At 44.0% G+C, this 22,505-nt stretch overlaps 1 protein-coding gene across 2 annotated transcripts in view; it reads right to left on the reverse strand.

Moving 5' to 3' along the window:
- The window catches only part of LOC138300212 (restin homolog), an 898,198-nt gene that overhangs the window by 74,583 nt on the left and 801,110 nt on the right, over positions 1–22,505 (reverse strand). For both annotated transcript variants that reach the window (XM_069239250.1, XM_069239251.1), the window contains exons 19-21: positions 17,329–17,481; positions 16,495–16,620; positions 6,747–6,924 (exon numbers count right to left, since the gene is read on the reverse strand). In XM_069239250.1, the coding sequence (XP_069095351.1) occupies positions 6,747–6,924; positions 16,495–16,620; positions 17,329–17,481 (457 nt within the window). The remainder of the gene's footprint in view (positions 1–6,746; positions 6,925–16,494; positions 16,621–17,328; positions 17,482–22,505) is intronic.

A 22,505-nucleotide genomic window follows, 5' to 3' on the forward strand; every position in this document is an offset into this window, starting at 1 on the left:
TCCTGCAGGACCGAACGCCCAAAGTAACCATCTCTGTGGAACTGACTGTCCAGGCAGTAGTATTTAGTGAATGTGTGCAAGGATGCCCACTTTGCTGCCTGACAGATGCCCAGGACTAGAACTATGTGTGCCAAAGCGGTGGTTGCTACTGTTGCCCTGGTAGAGTGAGCCTGCAAACCTTCAGGGGGTTGCTTCTTAGCCAAAGTGTAGCTCATTTTAATCCAGAGAACGACCCATCTTGAGATGGTTCTCTTCTGCACCGCCCGACCTTTCCTCGTGCCCACATAGCCCACAAAGAGTTGATCATCCACCTAGAACACTTGAATATGATTGAGGTAGAACACCAATGCTCTTTTTGGATCCAGGCGGTGGCATCTCTTCTCTTCTTTGGGAGCATGTGGCGGTGCGTAAAAAGTAGGCAAGGTGAAGGACTGGCCTACAAGAAAGGGAGTGACTACTTTAGGGAGAAAAGAAGCCCTAGTACGAAGTACCACCTTGTCAGGGTGGACAGAGAGAAAATGTGACTTAAAAGAAAGAGCCTGCAACTCACTCTGTGGGCAGAGGTGATAGCCACAAGGAAGGTTGTTTTCAGAGTTAGCAGGCGAAGTGGACAATTGTGAAGCGGCTCAAAGGGAGCGCACATCAGATAAGTAAGAACCAAGTTCAAAACCCACAGGGGCTTTATGAACGACAAAGGAGGAAAGAGAGGGGTTAGACCCTTAAGAAATCTTCCAACAATAGGAGATTTAAACACGGAAGGCTGTTCAGGCAACCGGAGGAAAGCCGAGATGGCAGACAAATAACCCTTGAGGGTGCCGAGAGCAGAGCCCTGCTAGGCCAAAGAAAGAACAAACAGAAAAATCTCATAAATAGAAGCAGAGAGGGCATCAACAGACCTGTCCGTACACCATGGCTCAAATTTGTTCCAACGACGGGCGTATACCGTTTTGGTGGAGGGATGCCTGGCTGCCAAGATTACATCACAGTCTTCGGGCGGAAAGTCAAAAGCTGCAAACTATCGCTACTCAATCTCCATGCAAGAAGGCGAAGATTGGACAGGTTTGGGAGGAGAACCATCCCCTGCTGCTGCAATAGAAGATCCACCCGAATGGGCAATCTGATCACGGGATCGATGGCCATGCTCAAGAGCTCTTCTTGCCCAGTCCAGGGCCACAAGAATGACTTCTTCTTGAGAACTCTGAGTAGAAGTGGTATTGGCGTAAAGGAGGCCTGAGTTTCACTCAAGAAATAAAGCGTCACCAAGCGAGTGACATCTTGGAAACTCCAATGTGCAAAACAGCTGACATTGCGGGTTCTGTGCAGTGGCAAAAGGATATAACCAAGGCTTTCACCACTGCTGAAAGAGACCTTGTGCCCCATCCAGATGGAGACACCATTTTTGGTTGACCAGGCATTGACGGCTGAGTTTATCCGCTCTGCATTCAGAAAACCTGCCATGGATATGCCCTCCTGTTCCAGCCATGTCCAGAGGCGGAGAGCTTCCTGACAAAGGGTCCAAAACCCCCCTCCGTCCTGCTTGTTGCAATATAACATGGCAGTGGTGTTGTCCATGAACACCTGCACCACATTCCCTTTGAAAGAGGGAAGGAATGCTTTCAGCGTCAGTCGGATCACCCTGAGTTCCAGAAGATTGATATGGAACTCTGACTCCACCAGAGACCAAACTCCTCTGATGTCCGCCTCTCCCATGTGGCCGCCCCATCCCAGGAGTGACACATCTGTCACTATAGTGAGATCTGGTTGGGGCAGGGAAAGGGATAGGCCCTTAACCCAATCGCAGTTCAGAAGCCACTACTGCAGATCTACTGCAGTCCCCTCTGAAATCTGGACCATATCGGAGAGATTTCCTTGATGCTGAGCCCACTGGAACTTCAGGTCCCACTGCTGAGCCTGCATGTGCATCTGGCATGAGTCACTAGCAGGAAGCAGGAGGCCATGAGGCCCAGCAGCCTCACAGTCATTTTCACCGAAATCCAGGATAGAGGTTGAAACATCAATATCATAGCCAGAATATCCGGGACTCGCCGCTCGGGAGGATAAGTCTGAAACTGCACTGTATCTAGAACAGCTCTCAGGAAATTGAGTATGAGTCATGTGTGACATTGGCACGTTTATAGTGAACTTCAGTGAATGCAGGAGGTTTGCCATAGTCTGGAGGTGTGAGATGACAGTCTGGTGTGAGCTTGCCTTTAACAGCCAGTCATCGAGGTAGGGGAAGACTGAAACCCCTAACCCACGCACATGAGCTGCAACAACCACCATCACTTTGTTGAAACACCCGAGAGGCGCTGGTAAGGCCAAAGTGGAGCACCATGAATTAAAAATGCTCGTGATCTACCACAAACTGCAAGTAATGTCTGTAGGCAGGCAGGATGGGAATATGGAAATAAGCGTCCTGTAAGACCAACACTACCATCCAGGGTCCAGGGCAGATAGGACCTGAGCCAGAGTGAGCATTTTGAACTTCACCTTCCTGAAGAAGAGATTGATGGATCGGAATAGAGGTTAGGGTAAAGGCCCTTGTCCTTTCTGGCCATCGGAAAGTAGCGGGAATAACACTCACAACTTACTTCTGACACAGAGACCCTCTCTATGGCTCCCTTGGCTAAGAGAACAGTAACCTCCTCGCAGAGAAATGCCAGGAGATCCTCTGTCATTCGATCATAAGATGGTAGCATGGAAGGAGAGGCATTCTTGAAGGGGAGGGAGTAGCCCCTTCGGACTATTTGCAAAACCCACTTGTCTGACGTGATGGTGGTTCAGTGGGGTAGGTGATGGCGAATCCTGCCACCGACTGGTCCCTGGTGGGTAAGTACCAGATTAGGAAGGCTTGGAGGCTGCAGCAGAGAGATGGGGGGTGGGCGGTGGACTAACTAGACTGCTGGCCCCAAGATTCATGCAAACGCTGGGTCCCACGCCCTCGGCAACACAGAGGCTGCGCAGCATGCACAGCATGGTGGCTAGCAGGGAACGGACGTGGTAGGGCACCCATTCTGTAACCACAAAGGGGGTGAAAAGCAGCCTGAGGGGGTCAAGTGGCAGCAGTGAGGCCAAGTGACTCCTTAAAGCGCTTGAGCGCCGAGTCTGCTTTGTCCCCGAAGAGGGCTGTGCCATCAAAGGGCATGCCCATCAGTGTGGAGTGGATCCCCTGAAAAGCCAGATGTACGTAATCAGAAGTGACGTCTCAGCCAACATCAATGCAACCGATCTGCCCAGGGAGTCAGTTGTATCCATCCCAGCCCACATCTGATGGTGAACTTTGTCACATCTCTCATACCAGCAACAGCTTGGGAGAGAATGGCCTGGGCCTCCTCCAAGACATGTGGCTGCACATGAGCCACTGTGTCCCATAAAGTATGGGTGTAGCAGCTCAAAAAGGCATGCAGTGTTCACCGACCGCAATGCCAGGCTGGAGGAAGAGAACAACTTCTTTCCAAGATGATCCAGCCTCTTTGATTACCTATCTGGGGGAGCGAAAGGGAGCATGGCATGGAAGGTCGAGGCTTTTATGAGTAAGCTCTCATCGGTAGGGTTTGGGCCAGGAAAGCCGGGTCGTTAGGCGCAGGCCTATGAAGGCAGGAGGTTATCCTATTCACAGGGGCCCCTGTGTTGGGCTTTAACCATGTGCCCAGCAGGACATTAGTGAGGCTTCATTAAACGGCAAAAGGGGTTCTGATGTGGAAGCCACAGGTTGAAGCACCTCAATTAGGAGATTAGTCCTGACAGCCACTGAAGGCAGCTTGAGGCCCAAGACCTCGGCTGCTCTTCTCAACATCATGGAGTACGGAGCTCCCTCCTCTGTAGTCACGGTAGGGGGAGACAGCATACCAGTGTCGGTAAGGTATACAACCCGCTGGCTTTGCCCAGTTCCTGAGCCCAGTCAATAGGATCTTCCATCAGGTCTTCTAAAGAGTCCAGCGATCCCTCCATACCCTTGCTGAAGTCAGATGCATAAGTATAAGGGTCGAAATCTGACCTTGAGACCCAAGGCCCTGTTGTAGATGGAATCAGAGTGGGGCAATGTTGCTCTGGCTCAGTTTCAGAGTCAACGATGAGTATAGGGTCAACGCCGCCCGTGGACCTGGGAGCGTCGACGCCGGAACCTAAGTCGGGGAAGGTCGAGGTACAACGATGCTGGTTTGAATCCAGAAGCGGATCCTTGTTTGCCCCTTGGAACCAAAGCCGGAGCCACTGGTGTGGAACCCGAAGGGGCCCCTGCCAACCCTGTGGAGCCTGAGGGCTCTCAAACAGGGCTGGCCTGCCCAAAAATGAGGCACATGGCCATGTAAATCTCTCTGTGGCTCCAACTCCCGGAAAGTTGGGGAGGTGTGATACCAACCCAGTAGTAGACTCAGAGGGCAGAGGCCTAGAGTAAGGAAGCTCCTTGTCCTGCGTTGCGTCGTCCGACAGACGGGGTGAAGTCGAAGAGTGCTTGTGCTTCTTCGACTTCTTCTTAACCAAATGTCCCGAAGTTTTAAAATGGGATGAAGAGGAGTGGTGGTGGTGGCTCTGCGAGCGGTCTCGGGAACTTCCTCTCGACCGAGACCGGGATTGAGGCAGAGCCGAAAGCAGGGACATGAGCAGCTCCAAGGACTGCTCCTCTCAAAGCTTTCGGGTTCATGGCTTGGCAGTCGGAGCACGACTTTGGATTGCGGTCGCGCTCCAAGCACCACAAACACACCAAATGCAGATTCGTCATCAACAACATGTGGTGGAAGGAGTCCCAATCTTTTTGGACATCCTCGATGCACCAGAAAAGTCTCAAAAACTTTGACAAAGTCAAAAATTCAGTTAAAAGTGACTGAGGGTAGCCCTTCTCCAGATCTGCAAGTAGGCTGGCACGGAAAAAGAACTGATGTCAGCATGCTGGGATGGTGCCTATATATGACCCGTGATGTCATATTTGGCAACCACAATGCCAAAAAACAGACTCGGAGTCAACCAACACCACCTAACGGTGCGCAAGGGTACAGCTTGAATAAAAATCTTCAGATCCACACAGACTTCAGAGGAAATTCTAAGGTATGGAATCTGCAACCAGAAGTCTCTATCAGCTATGATTTTTTGTGGCATGGGTATTTGTTCCCAATCTTGAAGACTAGGGGGGTTATTCTAACTTTGGAGGAGTGTTAATTCGTCCCAAAAGTGACGGTAAAGTGACGGATATACCACCAGCCGTATTACGAGTTCCATAGGATATAATGGACTCGTAATACGGCTGGTGGTAAATCCGTCACTTTTGGGACGGATTAACACCTCCTCCAAAGTTAGAATAACCCCCTAGGTGTTTTCGGCAATTTCGGACAGTATTTCTCTACTTACAAATAATAGATGATCGGGATGTGATGCTGGCTGTTTCCCCTTTTTTGAAGCGTGCACTGTTTTGGAATAAGATCTTGAATTCCTAACTTTCCTTGGTATCTTTTTTGATGTATGAGTGGAATAGATTTCTGGTTTTACTCTCTTTTCGTAGTAGTGCGTGATTTTTTAACTATCTGAAGTTTTATTGTGTTTTTAAAAAATGTGTCTGGTTTTATGTGTATCTATATTCTTTTATGATTATTTTTATAATCAGGTAAAGATGAACTGAGCTGAACAGAACAGACCACCTTGAAACACTCAATATCCACACAACTGACAAAGCAGTTGTATTGGCAACCAACCCAATTTAACTTATTATTACATACCAACCACTAAAACTTTCTAAAAAATCACACAACAATAAATATGAGCCCAATTGATACAACTAACCGTGGATGCACTGAACATCTTGCGCATGCAGCCAAGCAAACTTACAAAGTTGCAATGCACATCAAACTATGCATGCACTAAGCCAACCATACATGTAAATAATTGTTTATACACCCACCCACTTATCCAGTCACCCATGCTTTCTACTACTCATATACGCGTGTTTGCAGCAAAGGACCCAAAAAAATGAGTTGCTATAAACGCTCCTTTTCACAGACCCAACTAACGATGCATGCATATAATCACTAAAAACAGCCTGTCATTAGTGCATACAATTGTTCCATTGCCCTTCCATAAAAAACATGCATGCTTAATAATCCTAGGTCATAAAAAACAAAATTAACCATCCTTATATGTGAACAGTCTGACCTATATCCAAACACGTAACAAAGGTACACATAGCCCAAACTATACACCACAGGAAATTCTGAAAAAGTGTCAAGAATTCAGTAACAGCACTGTAGAAATAACATCAAACTGCTCTTGCTCACAACCAACACCCAACAACTTTCTCACACACAAACTACTAGCTATGCATGCAATCAGCCAATCAATAACACATGCATCCGACCACTCATACACAAACGAACATGTGTGCATAAAGGAACAGTCACTTCAGGCCAGGAAATGGCCTGAGGGGACGAAAATAAATGCTAAAGTCCTATAGAAGATGTACCTACACAGACATTAAACTAGAAAGACCCATGATAGGAGAAGATACATTGTATGCGTCTCTGTAATCAATACAAATCATTACTTAAGAAAATTGGACATAGTGAACTCCAGAAGTGCCAGGAGACCATTATTGGTAAAGGAATAAGATTTATATATTCTGGTAACATAACGCACCCACAAAACTAACTTTGCATACACCAACCCACTCAATTGAATAGCCATCCAAGGAGGAACGCAACAACCCAATTTGCAACTAACCCTGCAAGCACTCAGTCATACTACATATATTTGGAGGATACGAGCTGCATGTCTGATGGGAATGGTGGAGTTTTTGAGTGATGCTGTAGACTGCTGGATCAGGGCCATCCGAAGGTATTCACTGGTGAGCGGAGCTAGGTCTTCAGTAGCCGCATTCAGTTCTTTGCTGGAAAGTTGGCTGGCCTGTGTCTTTGGAGAGCGCATTAGTGTATCTTCACTCTGGAACACGAGAGAAAATGTTACAATCCAGAAATTACAATTTACCTGTACCAAGGCAATGGTAAAACTTTCCATTATGGTATCTTCAAAATATAAAATTAATTGCAAGGGTCATCACAAATCGTATATTCTGTGCTGTTTAATCCAATTACACAAACCTAGACCTTTGGATTCTTCACTTACTGTATTGAAACGTGGTATTGTTTTCTAAGCAGAGCTGTTGTCTCTTTTGAGTGGTATGTAGCAATAAATTTACTTATACCGGAGTGGTATATTGGTTTACAGTGGTGGTCACCAACATTGGTATATAACTGGTGTTGGTACCTCAGTTAAAATGTGTTGATCAGGGATGATAGCCACTTTGACATCTCTGTAGTGTAAAAAACACTTACTTGAGGTGGTGGCATCCAGGTCCAGGCAAAGACGCAGACAGGCCTGCCTTACCATTGTGATATTGCACACATACTTGCCTGGGGAAGAGTTTGAGTTGTAGCATTCATCATGAGTTGCAGGGGCGCAATTAGACCTGAACTTTGTGTGTGTGGGGGGGGTCCTAGTACTTCAAGCTGCAGTGAGAGAGCTACCATATCACACAATGTGGCTAGAAATGTCCTCAGAGCCAGTATGAAAGCACACATTGTGAATATATCTGGGTTTATTGTGCTAACACATGCAAACAGCATTTTTACTTGTCTGTATTTTAATGCATCAGCACATTACAGCCAGATCTATTGGCTTTGCCAATAATTTCCACTCTGACCGTAAGCACTGCTGGAGCTTTAAGAGTATTCACCACATCTGTGAGCATCGGATATTTGCATGATGGTAGGTATTGAGAGAGTCATGTGCATGTCTGACACTCAGAAAAGAAAGCACTGACGCCTTATTGGAAAGGTGTCTTCTACTACCAAAAACAACAAAAGGTACATAATAATAAACAAAAACTTCCATGGAACAAGATGATTTGTATGGGTATCTCCGAATAAACACAAGAAAGTGCTCCCACAGACATCAAGTAGACTTATATGAACCCTAATAAAAGTGTGACACGCGCACTAGGATAAAGAACATTACATGGGACTTCTCTCTGAATGTCACAAAATGAGGGGGTTCACAAAGAGTTAAAAAAGAAAGTGCATTCACAGAGCAAAGTAAGCGGGATAACGTCACAAGGTAAAAACATGTGTGTTTATATTGTTATAGCCAGTCTTAGCTGGGGAGCAACAGAGTGCAGTATATTATGAGGAGTGATGGAAGCAGAAGCAAGATTACATACATCAAGTGAGGACTTACATCTTTGAATTACACACAGTTACATTCAATTAAGGCATCATCAGATCATCAGAGATTAAGTGATTTGCCCAGACATGCACAATTTTAGGTCAACTGCCAAGCTGAGTTCAAAACCAGGTCCCTTTGTTTACAGTCACCACTCCACATCTTCTTCCTTAGTTGATGTAATAAAACATTCAAAAAAGGTTAAGAGTTGAAAATACTCTTAAAGTTTACCTTCACCGATCCTTGACAACACTTTGATTCTTTTGATGCTTTCCCAGAGGCATTATGCTATGTTCCTTGTAATGTCTAGTGTGTAGACCGAATGCAAATTATTGTGGTATGTAGGTATTTAACAGAGGCCACACCTTGATTACGTTATCTGTCATTTAGGGTTCAGGTTTGACTATGTGCATATTCACTATAAGTTAAAGTATAACGTGAAATAGAACAAATATTTAAGTAGTTCTGAAAAAAAAGTAATGATGAATCTACATTGTACCCATCAGGATGGAACAGAGATCATGGCCCAGAAGATGAGTATCGTTTTTACTGGAGGGGTTTCTATCATTTAAAATAGTATACGAAAGGGTGATAAATATTTTTTCAGTCTTTGGCACAACAATCCTTTCTGAAATAGCTATGTGCTGCTCTGACTGAAAAGCACCAATATTGCAAATCACACCTATAAAGCCAGTTTCTGCTTGAGAGGTTGAGGTTAAATGTCTTTCACAAAAATACATGTACTTGACAAGGCCACATTTACGCTTAGTCATGTTTTCTTTTTCTACGAATGATGAAGGGTTGGCTAAAGATGCCAAAATTTAAATGTGCTTATGCAGCACCAGAAATTTATTTTGGTAAGCAACATTTTCAGCCATATTTATGAAGGAGCTGAAGCTGTGTAAAAAATAGGTTAAATCTTGTTATTGTCAGCATCAACAGCACGAGACACACTGCTGCAGGATTAGAATGAGTGATATGTAGATAACCAGATGGAGACCTGGGCTTAGACCCATGTATGTGGGGAGGTGTGAGCATGTCCGTGAACCCGCTGCCCCCACATATTGGAATGTTGTAGCTCCAGAGAGTTGGCACCACCTGCACCACCAGCCAGTACGGAGCTCATGTTCGTCCACCGGAATAGATGATGATGATCTCTTGCAGGAAGATGGAAGGAATGGCTGGCAGTCTGGGGGAGTGCTTAGACCTTTTGTCTGCTGAGGGAACCATGATTGGAGCCTGAACCTGCTAAAGAACATCCCTTTTCCTGTACCCTTGAAGCTGACCTGCTCTCACAGGCTTTATGCTTCACACATCCATCCACTCAATTTGGGGTTTGCCTACTGCAAACAAACCCAGAGAGGTGGTAGGAGCAGGACTGACAGTGAATGACAGCATTGTACATGATGCCCTGAAGAAGAAGGATACTGCTACAAACTATATCCATTGACAGAAGTCAGCAGATTGAAAGTAACAGGAACTGACAGTATATTAAATGTGCAGCAGCTTCACCCCCCACACAGCACTTAGTTTGAAAAAACATAAGTGCGTTTTCTCTCCTCTTACCATCTCAGTCACATTCTCCTCTTATTTCTTTTTCCTCTCGTTCATCCCTCCTTATTGTCTTATATGTTCTCTTTCTTCTCTGTCACTATTCTCTATCTTGCCTCTGCTGCTCTTTTTTCACAATGTATTTCCTCAGTCCCTTCCTTTTCACTCTCATCCTCCCTCCTACCTTCTCCTCCTGACTCCCTGGCGCAGAGAGCCTATTTCAGACACTAACCACTCCCACAGGTTACGAGCTGGCGACTGGTAGCCAAGTCCCTATATAAATTCAAATTTTATGTTGCAGAAATGAATGCTGAAAATACTGAACTCTGCCTGTGAACTGGCTGAACACCATGTATGAATCATCATAACTCTGTGTGTAGGGGCTCAGCTCTATGTATACATGGACTCTGCTCTGGTTCAGTGAAATAAACTGTCTGCAAAGAAACTCAAAATTATATCTAGAGGAGCTCAGCGCCATCCTTGCACAAACTGCTGTATCTGTGCAGGGGTTCCTGACTATGTATGGAGAGACTCTGCTGTATTGTTATAGCCAGAGTTGCCACCTTTGGAACTGAGGAACCAGGATCAAGTCTATCTGCCAGTTCATCATCCCCCGATTCTGAGAAAATCCCTTAATCTGCCAATGTCTAAAAAATAAATGTGATCTTGCATAATGTCACTTGTGCTCCTGTAAAGCGCCCTGTTACCTTCCATTCGGTTTTGTGCTACATAAAACTGTGGCAAAAAGGTCACCTCTATCTGTAAAAGTGCCCCCCTCTCCAATAGGACGAGGTCTGATTATGACAGAGACCTACTCTCTCTGCATGCACAGGAACTAATTTTATTTGTGCAGAAACTCACTTATGCCTTCTAGGTATTCTGATGAATCTCTAGAAGTGCAACCAACTTCAGGATTGCACTCCTGGGAGCAGGAAAAAAGGAACAGGTGTATAAAAAGTGTGACGACAGAGTAGTATGAAAGTATAAGCAGTGCTGAAGCCCAGGTGACTGCCTATGGACAATGTGGTAAAAGTAAAAATACACTTCAGTACATGGAAAGGACAAAGTGGACCTGGACAGAAAAGCAAAAGACAAAGAACGAATATGAACAAAGGAGGCTCCATGTGTCACCGGCATTTAGACAGGGACCAGTGGGAGGGGGGAGGTGGTGGCCAATGGCAGTTCTTGCCGTTGTATGGGAAAATTCTAACTTTCAGCAGGAGCCAGAGATCTGGCAATGCAGTCTGTGAAAACAGGACCCCTATGAGGTCAGATGAATTCTGAATTAGACTCCAATCACTACCCCATGGAGGAGTAGTGGATCAGCAGTCTGTAGTCCGCTGCAGTTTGGGCGCTACAGTAACTATATCTTGGCTGCCAATAGGTGCTTCTTTTACAATGCCTACGGGTGCTTCAGGAGATGTTCTAACACCAGGGACCAAGATATGGGCAGTTACCGAGGCACATCTTCCAAGGGTGTCAGGGGTATCTAATTTTGGAACGCTCTAAAATGGTTTTGGGTCAAACTTATTAATTGACCCAAGGGGGCTTCACATGTATTAGGAAGTGCATGAGTCCACCTTGTCAAGTTCTAAGCAGGGGTCATAGAGGAAATCTGGGGGTACCAAATCACATTTTTTGGGTTGGAGCTTGAAGTGCCAGCCCGATGGGTAACCATGATTTTGAGAATTTGAGACAGTAAATGTTATGCCTACCTTGTATTGAAATGGATGTTCAATATACATGATATAAGTATTTTGAAGTGTGTCACGATCAAGAAATGTTATTGATGTATCTTTACAAAAATAAATATGGCTAGAGAATGTTTATTTCTCAAAACCAAGTGTTGTGTCCTCATGCTACTTTATTGCTTTAATGGGAAATTGGAATGGTTTAGTGTATTCACCCAGATGTCATTCCCACTCAACCTCAGACAGTCGCTAACTTGTGTTAATGTGAACTGTTGTATCTGGAACCAAGCCTCGGCTTTAAAAAAAAACCTTCTTCAGGCAGACATTCAAACAATAGAAGGTATTTGTACTGTGTCTCAGCAGAAGGTGAATTAACGGACAGGACTAATTTGCCAGATTGAAGTAGGCATAGGGTTGAAGGCGGCAGGGTGGGTACCAGCTGCCATGGCAAAAAGCTTTGCTGGGCGCAGTGACAGGTGCTGTCTGTGCACAGTGCCATGTACATTCACTTGTCAGTCCATTACATGTACAGCTAAGAAATACCCAGGGCAGGAGGCATACTGCGTTCTTTGAGGTGGAGTGTGTGAGATCAGCACTCAGCAGCCCTTGACAAGTTGCAGTGGAATATGGCAAGCCATGTTTGTCCCTACTGTGGTGCACAATCCGCCATACCCAAACTGAGCTAGACTGCAATCATGAGGTAGAGGAGCACTGTGACGGGCTGCTCTCTGCTCCTTTTGTATGGCATGTTAGAGTAACTGCATGACTGTTAAAGTAACAGTGTGACATGACATTATTATCAAACCATGACCCTGACACCAATACTGCCTGACAGACTCACAGGCAACTTTAACTCTTGGGCCATGGCTGGCCTTCGTTCTGGGCTAGAACAGGCAGATAGCAGCATTTTGCTCACAGACCTCCCACATGACCATCTTTTAAAAGTCCCCAACCCCACTAATAAGTGCTATTGCCACCTACAATCAACCACCTAAACAAGTAACTCCTGACCAGACCAATACATACCAATATCATTTTGCATGGTCTGACTTTTTAGGCAGTACTTTGAATTTTTAGAAAAACACAAGAGCCTCAGAATGCAAGATGCTGTTGGTAAAATATGTTGGACTGCCTGATGGACACTGAATTACTGCTATACCATTTTAAAAAAGGAAAACATGTTCTTCCCTTTTATTGCATGTATATAGCGCTTGCTCCCCCTTGTCAAGAGTAGTAGGCGCTATAGAAATGTAATTACATGCAATTAGGATCACTAGAATTATGCAACAGGGGTAGGCCAATTTATGCGGCAGGACTGAGTAAATGATGCAGCAAGAAAAGGCTAAATATGTGGAGTAATGCGAAACGCTATTACTTCATTATTTTGTCATTTTTACAATTATTAGCACTGCCTGGCCATTAGTTGCATGTCATTAGTACCAGATTAATATCTAAATACAGCAATAAGCAACAGATAGGTGCCCAGTCAAGGTTTATAAAGGGTGTTTAGTAACATTTTAATCATTTGAGCTATAAACAAATTTTATTTTTGTTAAAATCGACAGATTATGCAGCAGACGATGGAATATGTGGTGAACGCAGTAAATCTAGGGTTATGCAAAAAAAGTTGCAGCTGCACAATCGCATAATTCTAGTAGCCCTGCATACAATATAATTTGTCATTCGTACCTTCCTTCCCTGAAAAGACTCAGGTTAACAGGTTGGGAACAGGGTTAGGGCCTGACTGGGAACCAAAAGCAGTCCTGGCAAATGTTGTAAAACTAGCCCCCCACAGGGTATATAGCAAGCAATCCTGACCACTACAATGGGGCTTGGGCCAACTGCGAAAATTAGGGTAGGGGGAAAATGGCAAGAATAGGGCATTCCATAACACATTTTTCATTATATATTCAATTGTCTTAGTGTTTAAAGCATAATAAATGATGGCCTTGCAGAGCACCACGACACAGGGCTCTATTGGGGCTCTTCAGTGATTCCCTCACCATCACCCTCTAACAGTGCTTCTCATCTCTTTCACATGTATTTCATTTGGTTTACAGCGTCTCTCTGACCAGCGTAGAGTGATGGAGCACATTACATCACACACACACACATACATACAGAGACAATGAATTATACATGTGTAAATCAGTGTATAGAAAATGTTATATAAAACAAAAGGGAACTACAAGATGTAGGATTCACGTCATCCATACTGGTCGACATTTTAGGATTCCGAATGTAACAGTGGTTAGGGTCGACTTTACTAATAACAATCTACTTCTACCCAAACAGCCCCTTTTTAGCAAAATTAGGATAACCAAACACTGGGAAGAAAACATAACTTCGTAAAGTGTAACATGCGGTTTGCATGCAGCTCTTTGATGGCAGCTCATAGCTCGCTGTCCTAGATTATGATTGTAACTTACCAACTGCACAGTAACGAAAGGATCTCTGTGACAAAAACAGCGTCCCAGTAATGTATGCACATAAAATACTGTTCTGTAATCTGCATACTACACATTCTTTGCAGCAGGCAGGATAACCCACTGTGCTAGATAAAACTCAGAGCTCCCTCCAGGAGGTACATTAATCACCAGTTATGTTGGGACTTTTATTGTTGCCTGAAAACTGTTGGGCATACAAGGAAATCTGCACCACTACAAAACTGGCCCCGTAACATAAGTGCCCCCCCTCTTCCGGCCTTACTGAGAAAGCCTATTACAGCCAGTCTGGCCTTGCCAGGGATCATTTTCAAGTGCAAATGCAGCCTCCCTCCTCACAGCCAAACATTATATCAACAAGGAATCTTAAAGCACCTGACAGTGAAGGCCCGCACCATGGGGTCTGTGAACATTTTATTATTACTGGTGACCACTACCCCTCGTTTGAATGGACTTACCAGCAGGGGCGGCTCCTCCATTAGGGCGGAGGAGCACCACCCCCCATCCCCCGCCAGTAGCAGAAGCTGCAAACCTTTCACCACTAAGGGATACTAGTTAGGTTTATTATCCCTTTGTGATGGAAGGGGTGGGGCCACGGGGGCGACGAGGACCTCAGAGTGCATGTGTGTTTGGCCAGCTGTCTCGGGCCAGCCAAACCCTTAATTCGCACAGCACAATTTTCGAGGAGGGATTTTAATTCAAGAACAGTTATGGGGGAAATTCCTCCGGCACATTTCTTTTGTTGGTCTGTTGTCCACCTAGAACACACCCTTTCCCGAGAAACGTCATTCTTAAAGGAGATTATTTCTCATAGCACCTTATTAAACTGGGAAATATTCCTGATGCACAATATCCCCGACAAAGGTGGTAGAAATCCCTTCTATCATAATATTTCTCACTTTTGCACGATTTTTAAAGTATTAAATCGCAGATGAGTAAACTCGAGTCCGCTTGAGGTTAGAAGGTGGCACTTTTTGTTCCGTGGAAATTAATAAAACGGGCGTCCTTGGCCCTTCTTGAGGAATAGTTCCGCTACTCAATGTCAGCTGAAACTGAAGCACATCTTGTTGTGTTGGGATATACAATGAAAATAATCCGCCCCATCCTGCCCTCTCCTTCAAGGTTTACAGTGGATTGCAGTATCAACCAGGGTCTCTTGGAAGAGCTGATACAGCTCTGTACATAATTTGGAAGTGAGAGTATGAAGCAGAATGTTTAGCCTAGAGCTAATGGCACGCGACAAAGATGCTTTCAAGATTAGAGGGAGTGTGCGCCTACAATAACGTTATGAAATATCTGTGGGATTTCTTTAAACATGCATATAACACGCTCCTAAAAGTCAGGCTTGGGTGTGAGATGCACTCTGGCACTTAACTCTAGGCGCACCAGAAAAAGAATAGCTCGTAATAGTGAATGAGGGTTGCCCCCCTGCTCAGAGTCAGGCAGTGAAAAGTAAAATGATAATAAAACAATTTTATTATCATTTCATTTATCACTGTCTCTCTGACAGCCATGGTGGGGCGGAGCCAGACTATGGCACGGAGGAGGAGTGGTAGGTACTGTAAAGTGCGCATGTCGGTTTGGCCTGCCTTCTTAGGGCAGCCAAACTGATGTGCACTTACATTTCTCCAAACCAGCTGTGTTGCCCTGCCCGGTGGAGAAATGGCACAGGCTCCCAGTGCTTGAGTAAGTGTGAGAGCACCACGCTCAGGCCAATTCCAGCACTCCTCTCATGCTTGGTATAGCATGAGAACAGCGTCTGGATTGGGAGCCTGTATTTTGGGCCACAGTGACGCCCGGGAGGAGTGGAGTACCGAGGCAGTCGGCAGCGGGAGCATAAGATAAGGTTTTTTTCCCCCATTTTTTATTATTCCCCTAACAACTGCCTCCGTCCCACCACTTTAGATTGGCGGCAGGCGCCACTGGCTGAATATGAAATGGTAGCTAAATAAATTTACATTTGTTTGACTTAATTTGCTATGCTGTTGTTTGATAGACAATTTTTATTATATTGGCGCAGTATGTTTTTGTTACTCCGTACTCCATGTGACAGTCCTTGATGCCCCCACAGTGATGGATATATTGCTAATAGTACAGTTTTCTGATAGGTATGATGTCTCATGGCTCAATGGTCTGATTCTCGTTTGTTCCTATAGCAGTGTCCTCATGGGTATTATTTATCATGGTTTTGTAATCTGATGTGCATTTTCTGATCGGGCTGCATTCTCACAGCACAGGACGAGCTTGCTTCCAGTACAATATCCTCACTGTTATGTATTCTCATATCAAAAGCTGCAACGGACTCAAAGAAACTTAACAGTAAACAGTAGCCTGGAAACCCATAAAGAAGAAATATAAGCCCACTGGAACCTCAAAAGGACACTCTAGGCAGTGGCGTAGCGTATGGGGTGCAGGGGGGGCCGGCCGCACCGGGCGCAACATCTTGGAAGAGACTAAATCCACGGGTTAGGGGGCGCAAATTACTTGCCTTGCCCCGGGTGCTGACAACCCACGCTACGCCACTGACTCTAGGTATGGAAATGTAAAATGAATGAATGTATTATTGAATATACAGCGATAGTAAGGTACAAGAAACCTTGTCCTACCTCGACAAAAAGTGGCTCGGTGTTCTGTAAAATTAGCTTCAAAATAAATTCCATCACCAAACGACGGGACATTCGATTCTCACTGAAGGACGAATAGTCTAAGATGATGTTGTCCAGATAATCACCCTATCACAAATAACCAACAAAATGAGATAACGAAAAACATGTGAATTTCCACTTATCTGACGATACATTTTTAAAGTTTACACAACTGAATTCCGTCTGTGAGTCAATCTGCACCTAAGCCTGTCCATGCGCGAAAGAATTTATTTGTAAGTGGTGCTCAAAATCTGAGTATTAATCCCCCACAATTCCCACCTCGCGACACACCCCTTTTCTCAATTCATTTTCTCTCAGCAACCTCATATATCCTCAAGCCCTGATCAACTAGCCCACTTCCTCTGCGTTCATCTGCTAATTAAACTGCATCATATTTCAGCATTATTCACCGATTTGGCCTTTAAGGAACGCTCTACCTTCTTATGGGTACAAGGGTTATAACCAGCTGACGACTGCCATGCACCACTAATGGTTTTAATTGTTGCAAACACTGAAGATTGCAAGAACCGTGCCACCATCAAAGTGGTATACGGCACTAGATATTAAAACAAAAGGAAATACGGAGTCAAATCAACAGTGAAAAATCAAAGATAAAAAGGAAAACTAAACACCCAGGAGGTGGAAAACGCAAAGCACAAAATACAGCTAATAAACGCTTTGCACTTATCCACAAACATCCACATATTGTTAAAAGGAGGAATTCGCCCCAGTGGTATGAACACAAACGTACCCACACTTAGTAACACCAAACCGTGAAGTGAGGATTCCACATACCTGCAGAAACGGGTACACCTGGGCAACAAAAACTCTGAAGTCCTGGACTGCCAAGAAAGACACAGAATTCAGTAGGTCAGCCATCAGCACAACATAACGCAATACAGCAGGATCCAGATCTCCAAGGAGGACGTGGCCCAGGACAGCTATCTCCTGCAAGCAGAAAGTGAAGAGGAGCATCAAGCAGGGGTTGAAGATAAACCACTTTTGACCCCTGTCACCCTCCGTCTGGAGAAATGGCCCCTCATAAAATCAAACATCCACAATGAAGAGGTTGAAGAAGGGCATGTCTAGGCAGACCCCTGTTGGACGCTGCTCTTTCCTATGCTTGTCTAGGCACCCTTATGTGGACTGTGCCTGTCCATGTCTTATGATTACAATTTCGCATCCCGTTAGTGATTAGGCCGATTTAAGGACAACATCATTCGTACTCCATCCTCCAGTTTTCTAATCAGTATTGGCCCTTTGCACATAAGCACTATAGCCTTCATTTAGAGATTGTCAGAAACGTGCATGAACAGCAGTAACTGAAACAAAGCAAACATATATCAACATATTTCAGCAATCTAGTGAGAGTTGTGAATTAACTTTTAGTTTCCAAATTGATAGCAGGCAGCTGGTGGTTTATGGTATAGTTGGAACTGTTAAAACTTGTCATTGCTTGCCTAAGAGGAGCACGCTTGGTGTACTTCAGATCAGGTGCATGCTACATTGTTCTCGGATGGAGATTGCCAAAGAGTTCAGGACTGGCAGTACTACCTACCTCATCTGGAGCTGCTTTTGTCCACTGATCAGTAACGTGTTGGTTCTTGTGGATTTCCTGCAATCTGGGAGGGTGTCAAGATGCATCATAGGACCCGCTTATCTCTATGTGCTGCTTCTGAACGACAAGTAACTTTGAAGCTCACAAACATGCATGTCTTCAAGAGCGGAGGAGGAAGAAAGGGTGTGGAGGAGCTGGGTGCTACCTGGTCAGCAGCCTCACATCTTAGAATGACAAGTTTCCAGAAACATCCGAGTAAAGACAAGCAGGACTATATGCCCCACGAGCCAATAGGATTCTCACAAGAATTGCCGAAAGTGTCAGCTACCTTGAAGCACAGCTAATAAGCTCATCGAGATCAATAGTGTCCTTGCTAGGCAATCATGATACATGGTTGTTGTAGCCAGGACACGGGATTCTGTTATCTGATTTTCTGTGAGGTAGACTAAAGCACCTGGGAATCAGAGAAGTAACTTCCAAACGTAGACATGCACTTTCTTTGTTTCACAAAGAGTTATCCATAGGGATTACAAACTCAGTAGCATTTGTTTCTTTTTAAAGGCATTAGCCACAGGAATTACAAACTCTGTAGCACTTTGTTGCTATACCAGGCTCTTTGATGGGATTAAAAACTATATTGCACCGGTTAATCCACAAGGAATCAATTGTATGGAATATGAACTATTACAAACGTCAATGAAAGTATATCAGTTCATATGTATTTTTGTAGGGTTTGCTAATTACTATCTATCTGTCTAGTTATCTATCTATCTATCTATCTATCTATCTATCTATCTATCTATCTATCTATCTACTGAAAAAATGAAAGGTTACAGGGACGTTATAGTTAGGTTCTGAATTTACTTGTACAAAACCATAGAAATTCAGCAGTTATAGTTAGAGTTATTTTAAGTTAAGTAACTATAACTCGCACCCTAAGGTAACTATGACTCGTGCCTTCGCCATGCACAGTTTACTTATCAAAACTTTTATTGCAAATGTTGCGGTGATAATATCAAAGATGCCATAGAAGAGGTCATCAATGATCAAATATTTGGAGTAATTAGCTGTGCATGGCAAAGGCCCGAGTTATGGTTACCTTAGCGCACAAGTTATAGTTACTTGAAATAAACTATAACTGCTAAATTTCTATGCTTTTGTACGAGTAGATTCAGAACCTAACTATAAGCTCCCTGTAACCTTTGTTATTTCAGTAAATTCCTATGGTATTTTAACGTAAACTAATTTTAATTACTATACGTTAATCCAACCACTGCCGCGCACTGCCAAAGGCGGTCCGTGGCGGGGGTTGGCCACAGGGTCTGCAGCCAAGCCCTTATAACCACCCAACCCCGCGCCACTCACAGCCTTTGGCCATACGTAGCGGAGTTTGGCTACAGGCCCTGTCTTTGTCAGAGGATCTGTGAGTAGGTGCGTGAGTGTCTGAGTGGGTCTGAAAGTGGGTATGTGAGTCTATGAGTGGGGCAGAGTGGATGCATGAGTGTCAGAGTGGGTGTGTGAGTGGGCCCATGAGTCTCGGAGTGCATGTATGAGTGAATGAACTAGTGTATGAATGAGTCTGTGAATTTTTTTAATTTTTTTTTTTCATATCCATGAATATTCAAGGATATTCGAGAATGTCCTTGAATAGTCACGAATATCACGCATGGTGAAAAACATCATTTAAAACCCATGATTTGACACTCAAACACTCCTATATCACATCCCTGGGATCAGGGTACCTCCACCCTGAACCCTTTAGTCACTTTTAATTTTATTTTTCAGCCCCGGGGACAGTGCCCTGTTAAATCAAAATGGCAGCCGCAACTTTCTGGTCAGATTACAGCAGCCAATCACAGCATTCCTATTGTCGTGTGTATTTTCAGCGGTAATCGCAAAAATGTGATGGATCCGCAGTCCTAGATATACACATTTATTTCCCCTTTAATATCTCCAAAACTACTGAATGGATTTCCACCAAATAAGCGAAAGCATAATCTGCATACCAAAAGCTAGCTTTTTGCCAAATTTTGTGTAATTCCATTCAGTGGTTTGGGCTGTCGCATTGTTCAACGGGCCTATGGGAAATGTAACTTTTTTGATCCCCTCTTTTTCTCAGCTCTCGCTTGACAGGTCACCCTAAAACTTTCCATGTGCAAAAAATATCACTGGGGCACTTTTTTTGGAAAACTTTGTGAAGATTCGTCACACGGTGCATCACTCTTGCCAAAGATATAAAGAGATAGGCAAGTCTAAAAATGCTTTTTCAATGGAAACATGGTCCTAGCTATAACTACCTACTGGTGACCGCCAGTAGGATATATATATATTTTTTTTCAATAAAAAAACAAAGGTTTCCGGGACGTAGTAGTTAGGCTCAGTTATTAAATGTACAAAACCATAGGAATTAAACTGTTATAGTTATTTTAAGTAACTATAACTCGTGCTATAAGGTGACTGTAACTCGTGCCCACATCATGCACATTTTTCTCCTCAATAGTTTTACTGCAAATGTTACTGTAACATTATCACTTATGTTATAGAAAAATGTAGTGTAATTAGCAGCTCATGACGAGGGAGCAAGAAATAGTTACCTTGGATCGTGAGTTATAGTTGATGGAATTAACTATAACTATAACAGGTGAATTTCTATGGCTTTGTACGTTTAAAAAGTGAGCCTAAGTATAACATCCCTGTAACCTTAGATTTAAAAAAAAATTGAAAAACCAATCTCCTAACTAAAAAGTCCCAGTAACCTTTGTTTTTTTTTCCCCAGTGAATTTCAACTTTTTTATATATAAAGACATTTTCATTACTATACAACAGCCACTGTGCACGGGGCAGCGGTTGTGCATAGGGCTTGGCCTGTGGCGAGGCCCTGAGGCCAACCCTTATAACCACCCAACCGATTGGTTGCCTCTCCTACAACCATTTGTGCTCTGGTTTCTCAACTGGAGCAGGACCCACCTGTAGGTCTTCCTCAGGTTCTTCATCATCTTCCTCACCATGGGCTACCACACTTCTGGCACATTCTAAATCTGGAAAACTAAAACTCACTTGTGGCAGCAGCAAAAAGGAACATAACAAGGCCACCTCCTTATATGTACAGGGCGCTGTTACTATGGAACCATGGCATCTGACATCACCCTAACAAATAAAGGAACATTCTCAGTTTAATATTAATGTTATCAAAGCTCCCTGGCACTTTCCGTGGGCCTTTGTTTTAATGCTCGCAGTGCAGGCTTTGGCCTACCAACTGTGTACAGTATAGAAACTTATGGGTAGAATCAGTTTCTTGGCCTTCAGTTTTAACCACCACCAAAGTCTGGGATAATGGCAGAGTTGAGTCGTAGGTTTTACTGAGATTAGCTTTCTGGCTGGCAGTGGTCCGGATGCCTAACCCTTTCATCTTCATGAGGTTCTCACATTTTGCTAGTGTAAGGGAGTCCCCACCTTCCATATTAGTTGGAGTTTTGCTTACTGCCTGCTCAGTACAACAGTTGGGTTTTAACCACCCCTTCCCATCAGTGACTGGACTCTCCATTTTAATTAAAAGAAGGTTCTAATTTTGCATTACCACAATATAATTAGTCAATATGTTGTGGTTTGCGCACACTGAAAGCCAAATTGCTTAAAAGTGCTCTTGAGACTTGTAGCAGCTAAAAGAAACCGGGACACAAAGAACAAGTGTTGGGAAAGCTGATAAAATACTTTATTTCTTTTTTATTGGAAACATGCCACAAAAAGCAAAACAAAGGAAAGAAACCCACTTCTGTCTAACCGTGACAGCCATATAAAATGTCACATTAAAAAACATAAATGCTTTTGGCTGGCAGGCATACTTTGAACAGGTATAGAAACCTTTTGAGGTCTAGCTGGACAGCACAACTGTCGCAGGCGAAATGTGATCAACCAAAAAAAGGAGCTTTGAGGAGTACTACAGAGGAGGGCTTTGGCTCCACCAACATTGTGGGACTGGAGCACATGTTTTGATTGGGCAGAAGTTGTGTGCTTCTACAGAAAAGAGTGCTTACCCTCCACACTGCTCTGATATTTTGTTTGTTTTTCCGGCTACCTGAGTCAGCAACAGTATTGCTCCCTAGAGAAGGGTCACTAATATACATAAAGTGTCACGCTTACAATAAGATATAACTTGAACTTTCAGGGACACACACGGTACTGTAATCCTGCTAAAGTGTCTTCTAAGATAAATGAAGAATTTATGATCTTTGTTTTTCTCTGGCAGCAGAAGAGATGACTGAAGGGCTGTCATGATGACAGTATTGCAATATTACAATCCCAGCACCATCCCTTCCATCAATAACTTTAGACTTCAGAGTGAAGCTGTGTATTTGGGAGAGAGATGAGATGCCCATGGCTACAATAACCTACAAGGACTTTTAGGTCTGGCTTG

Source organism: Pleurodeles waltl, chromosome 6, assembly GCF_031143425.1.
Source record: "Pleurodeles waltl isolate 20211129_DDA chromosome 6, aPleWal1.hap1.20221129, whole genome shotgun sequence".
In the NCBI taxonomy this organism is placed as follows: domain Eukaryota; kingdom Metazoa; phylum Chordata; class Amphibia; order Caudata; family Salamandridae; genus Pleurodeles; species Pleurodeles waltl.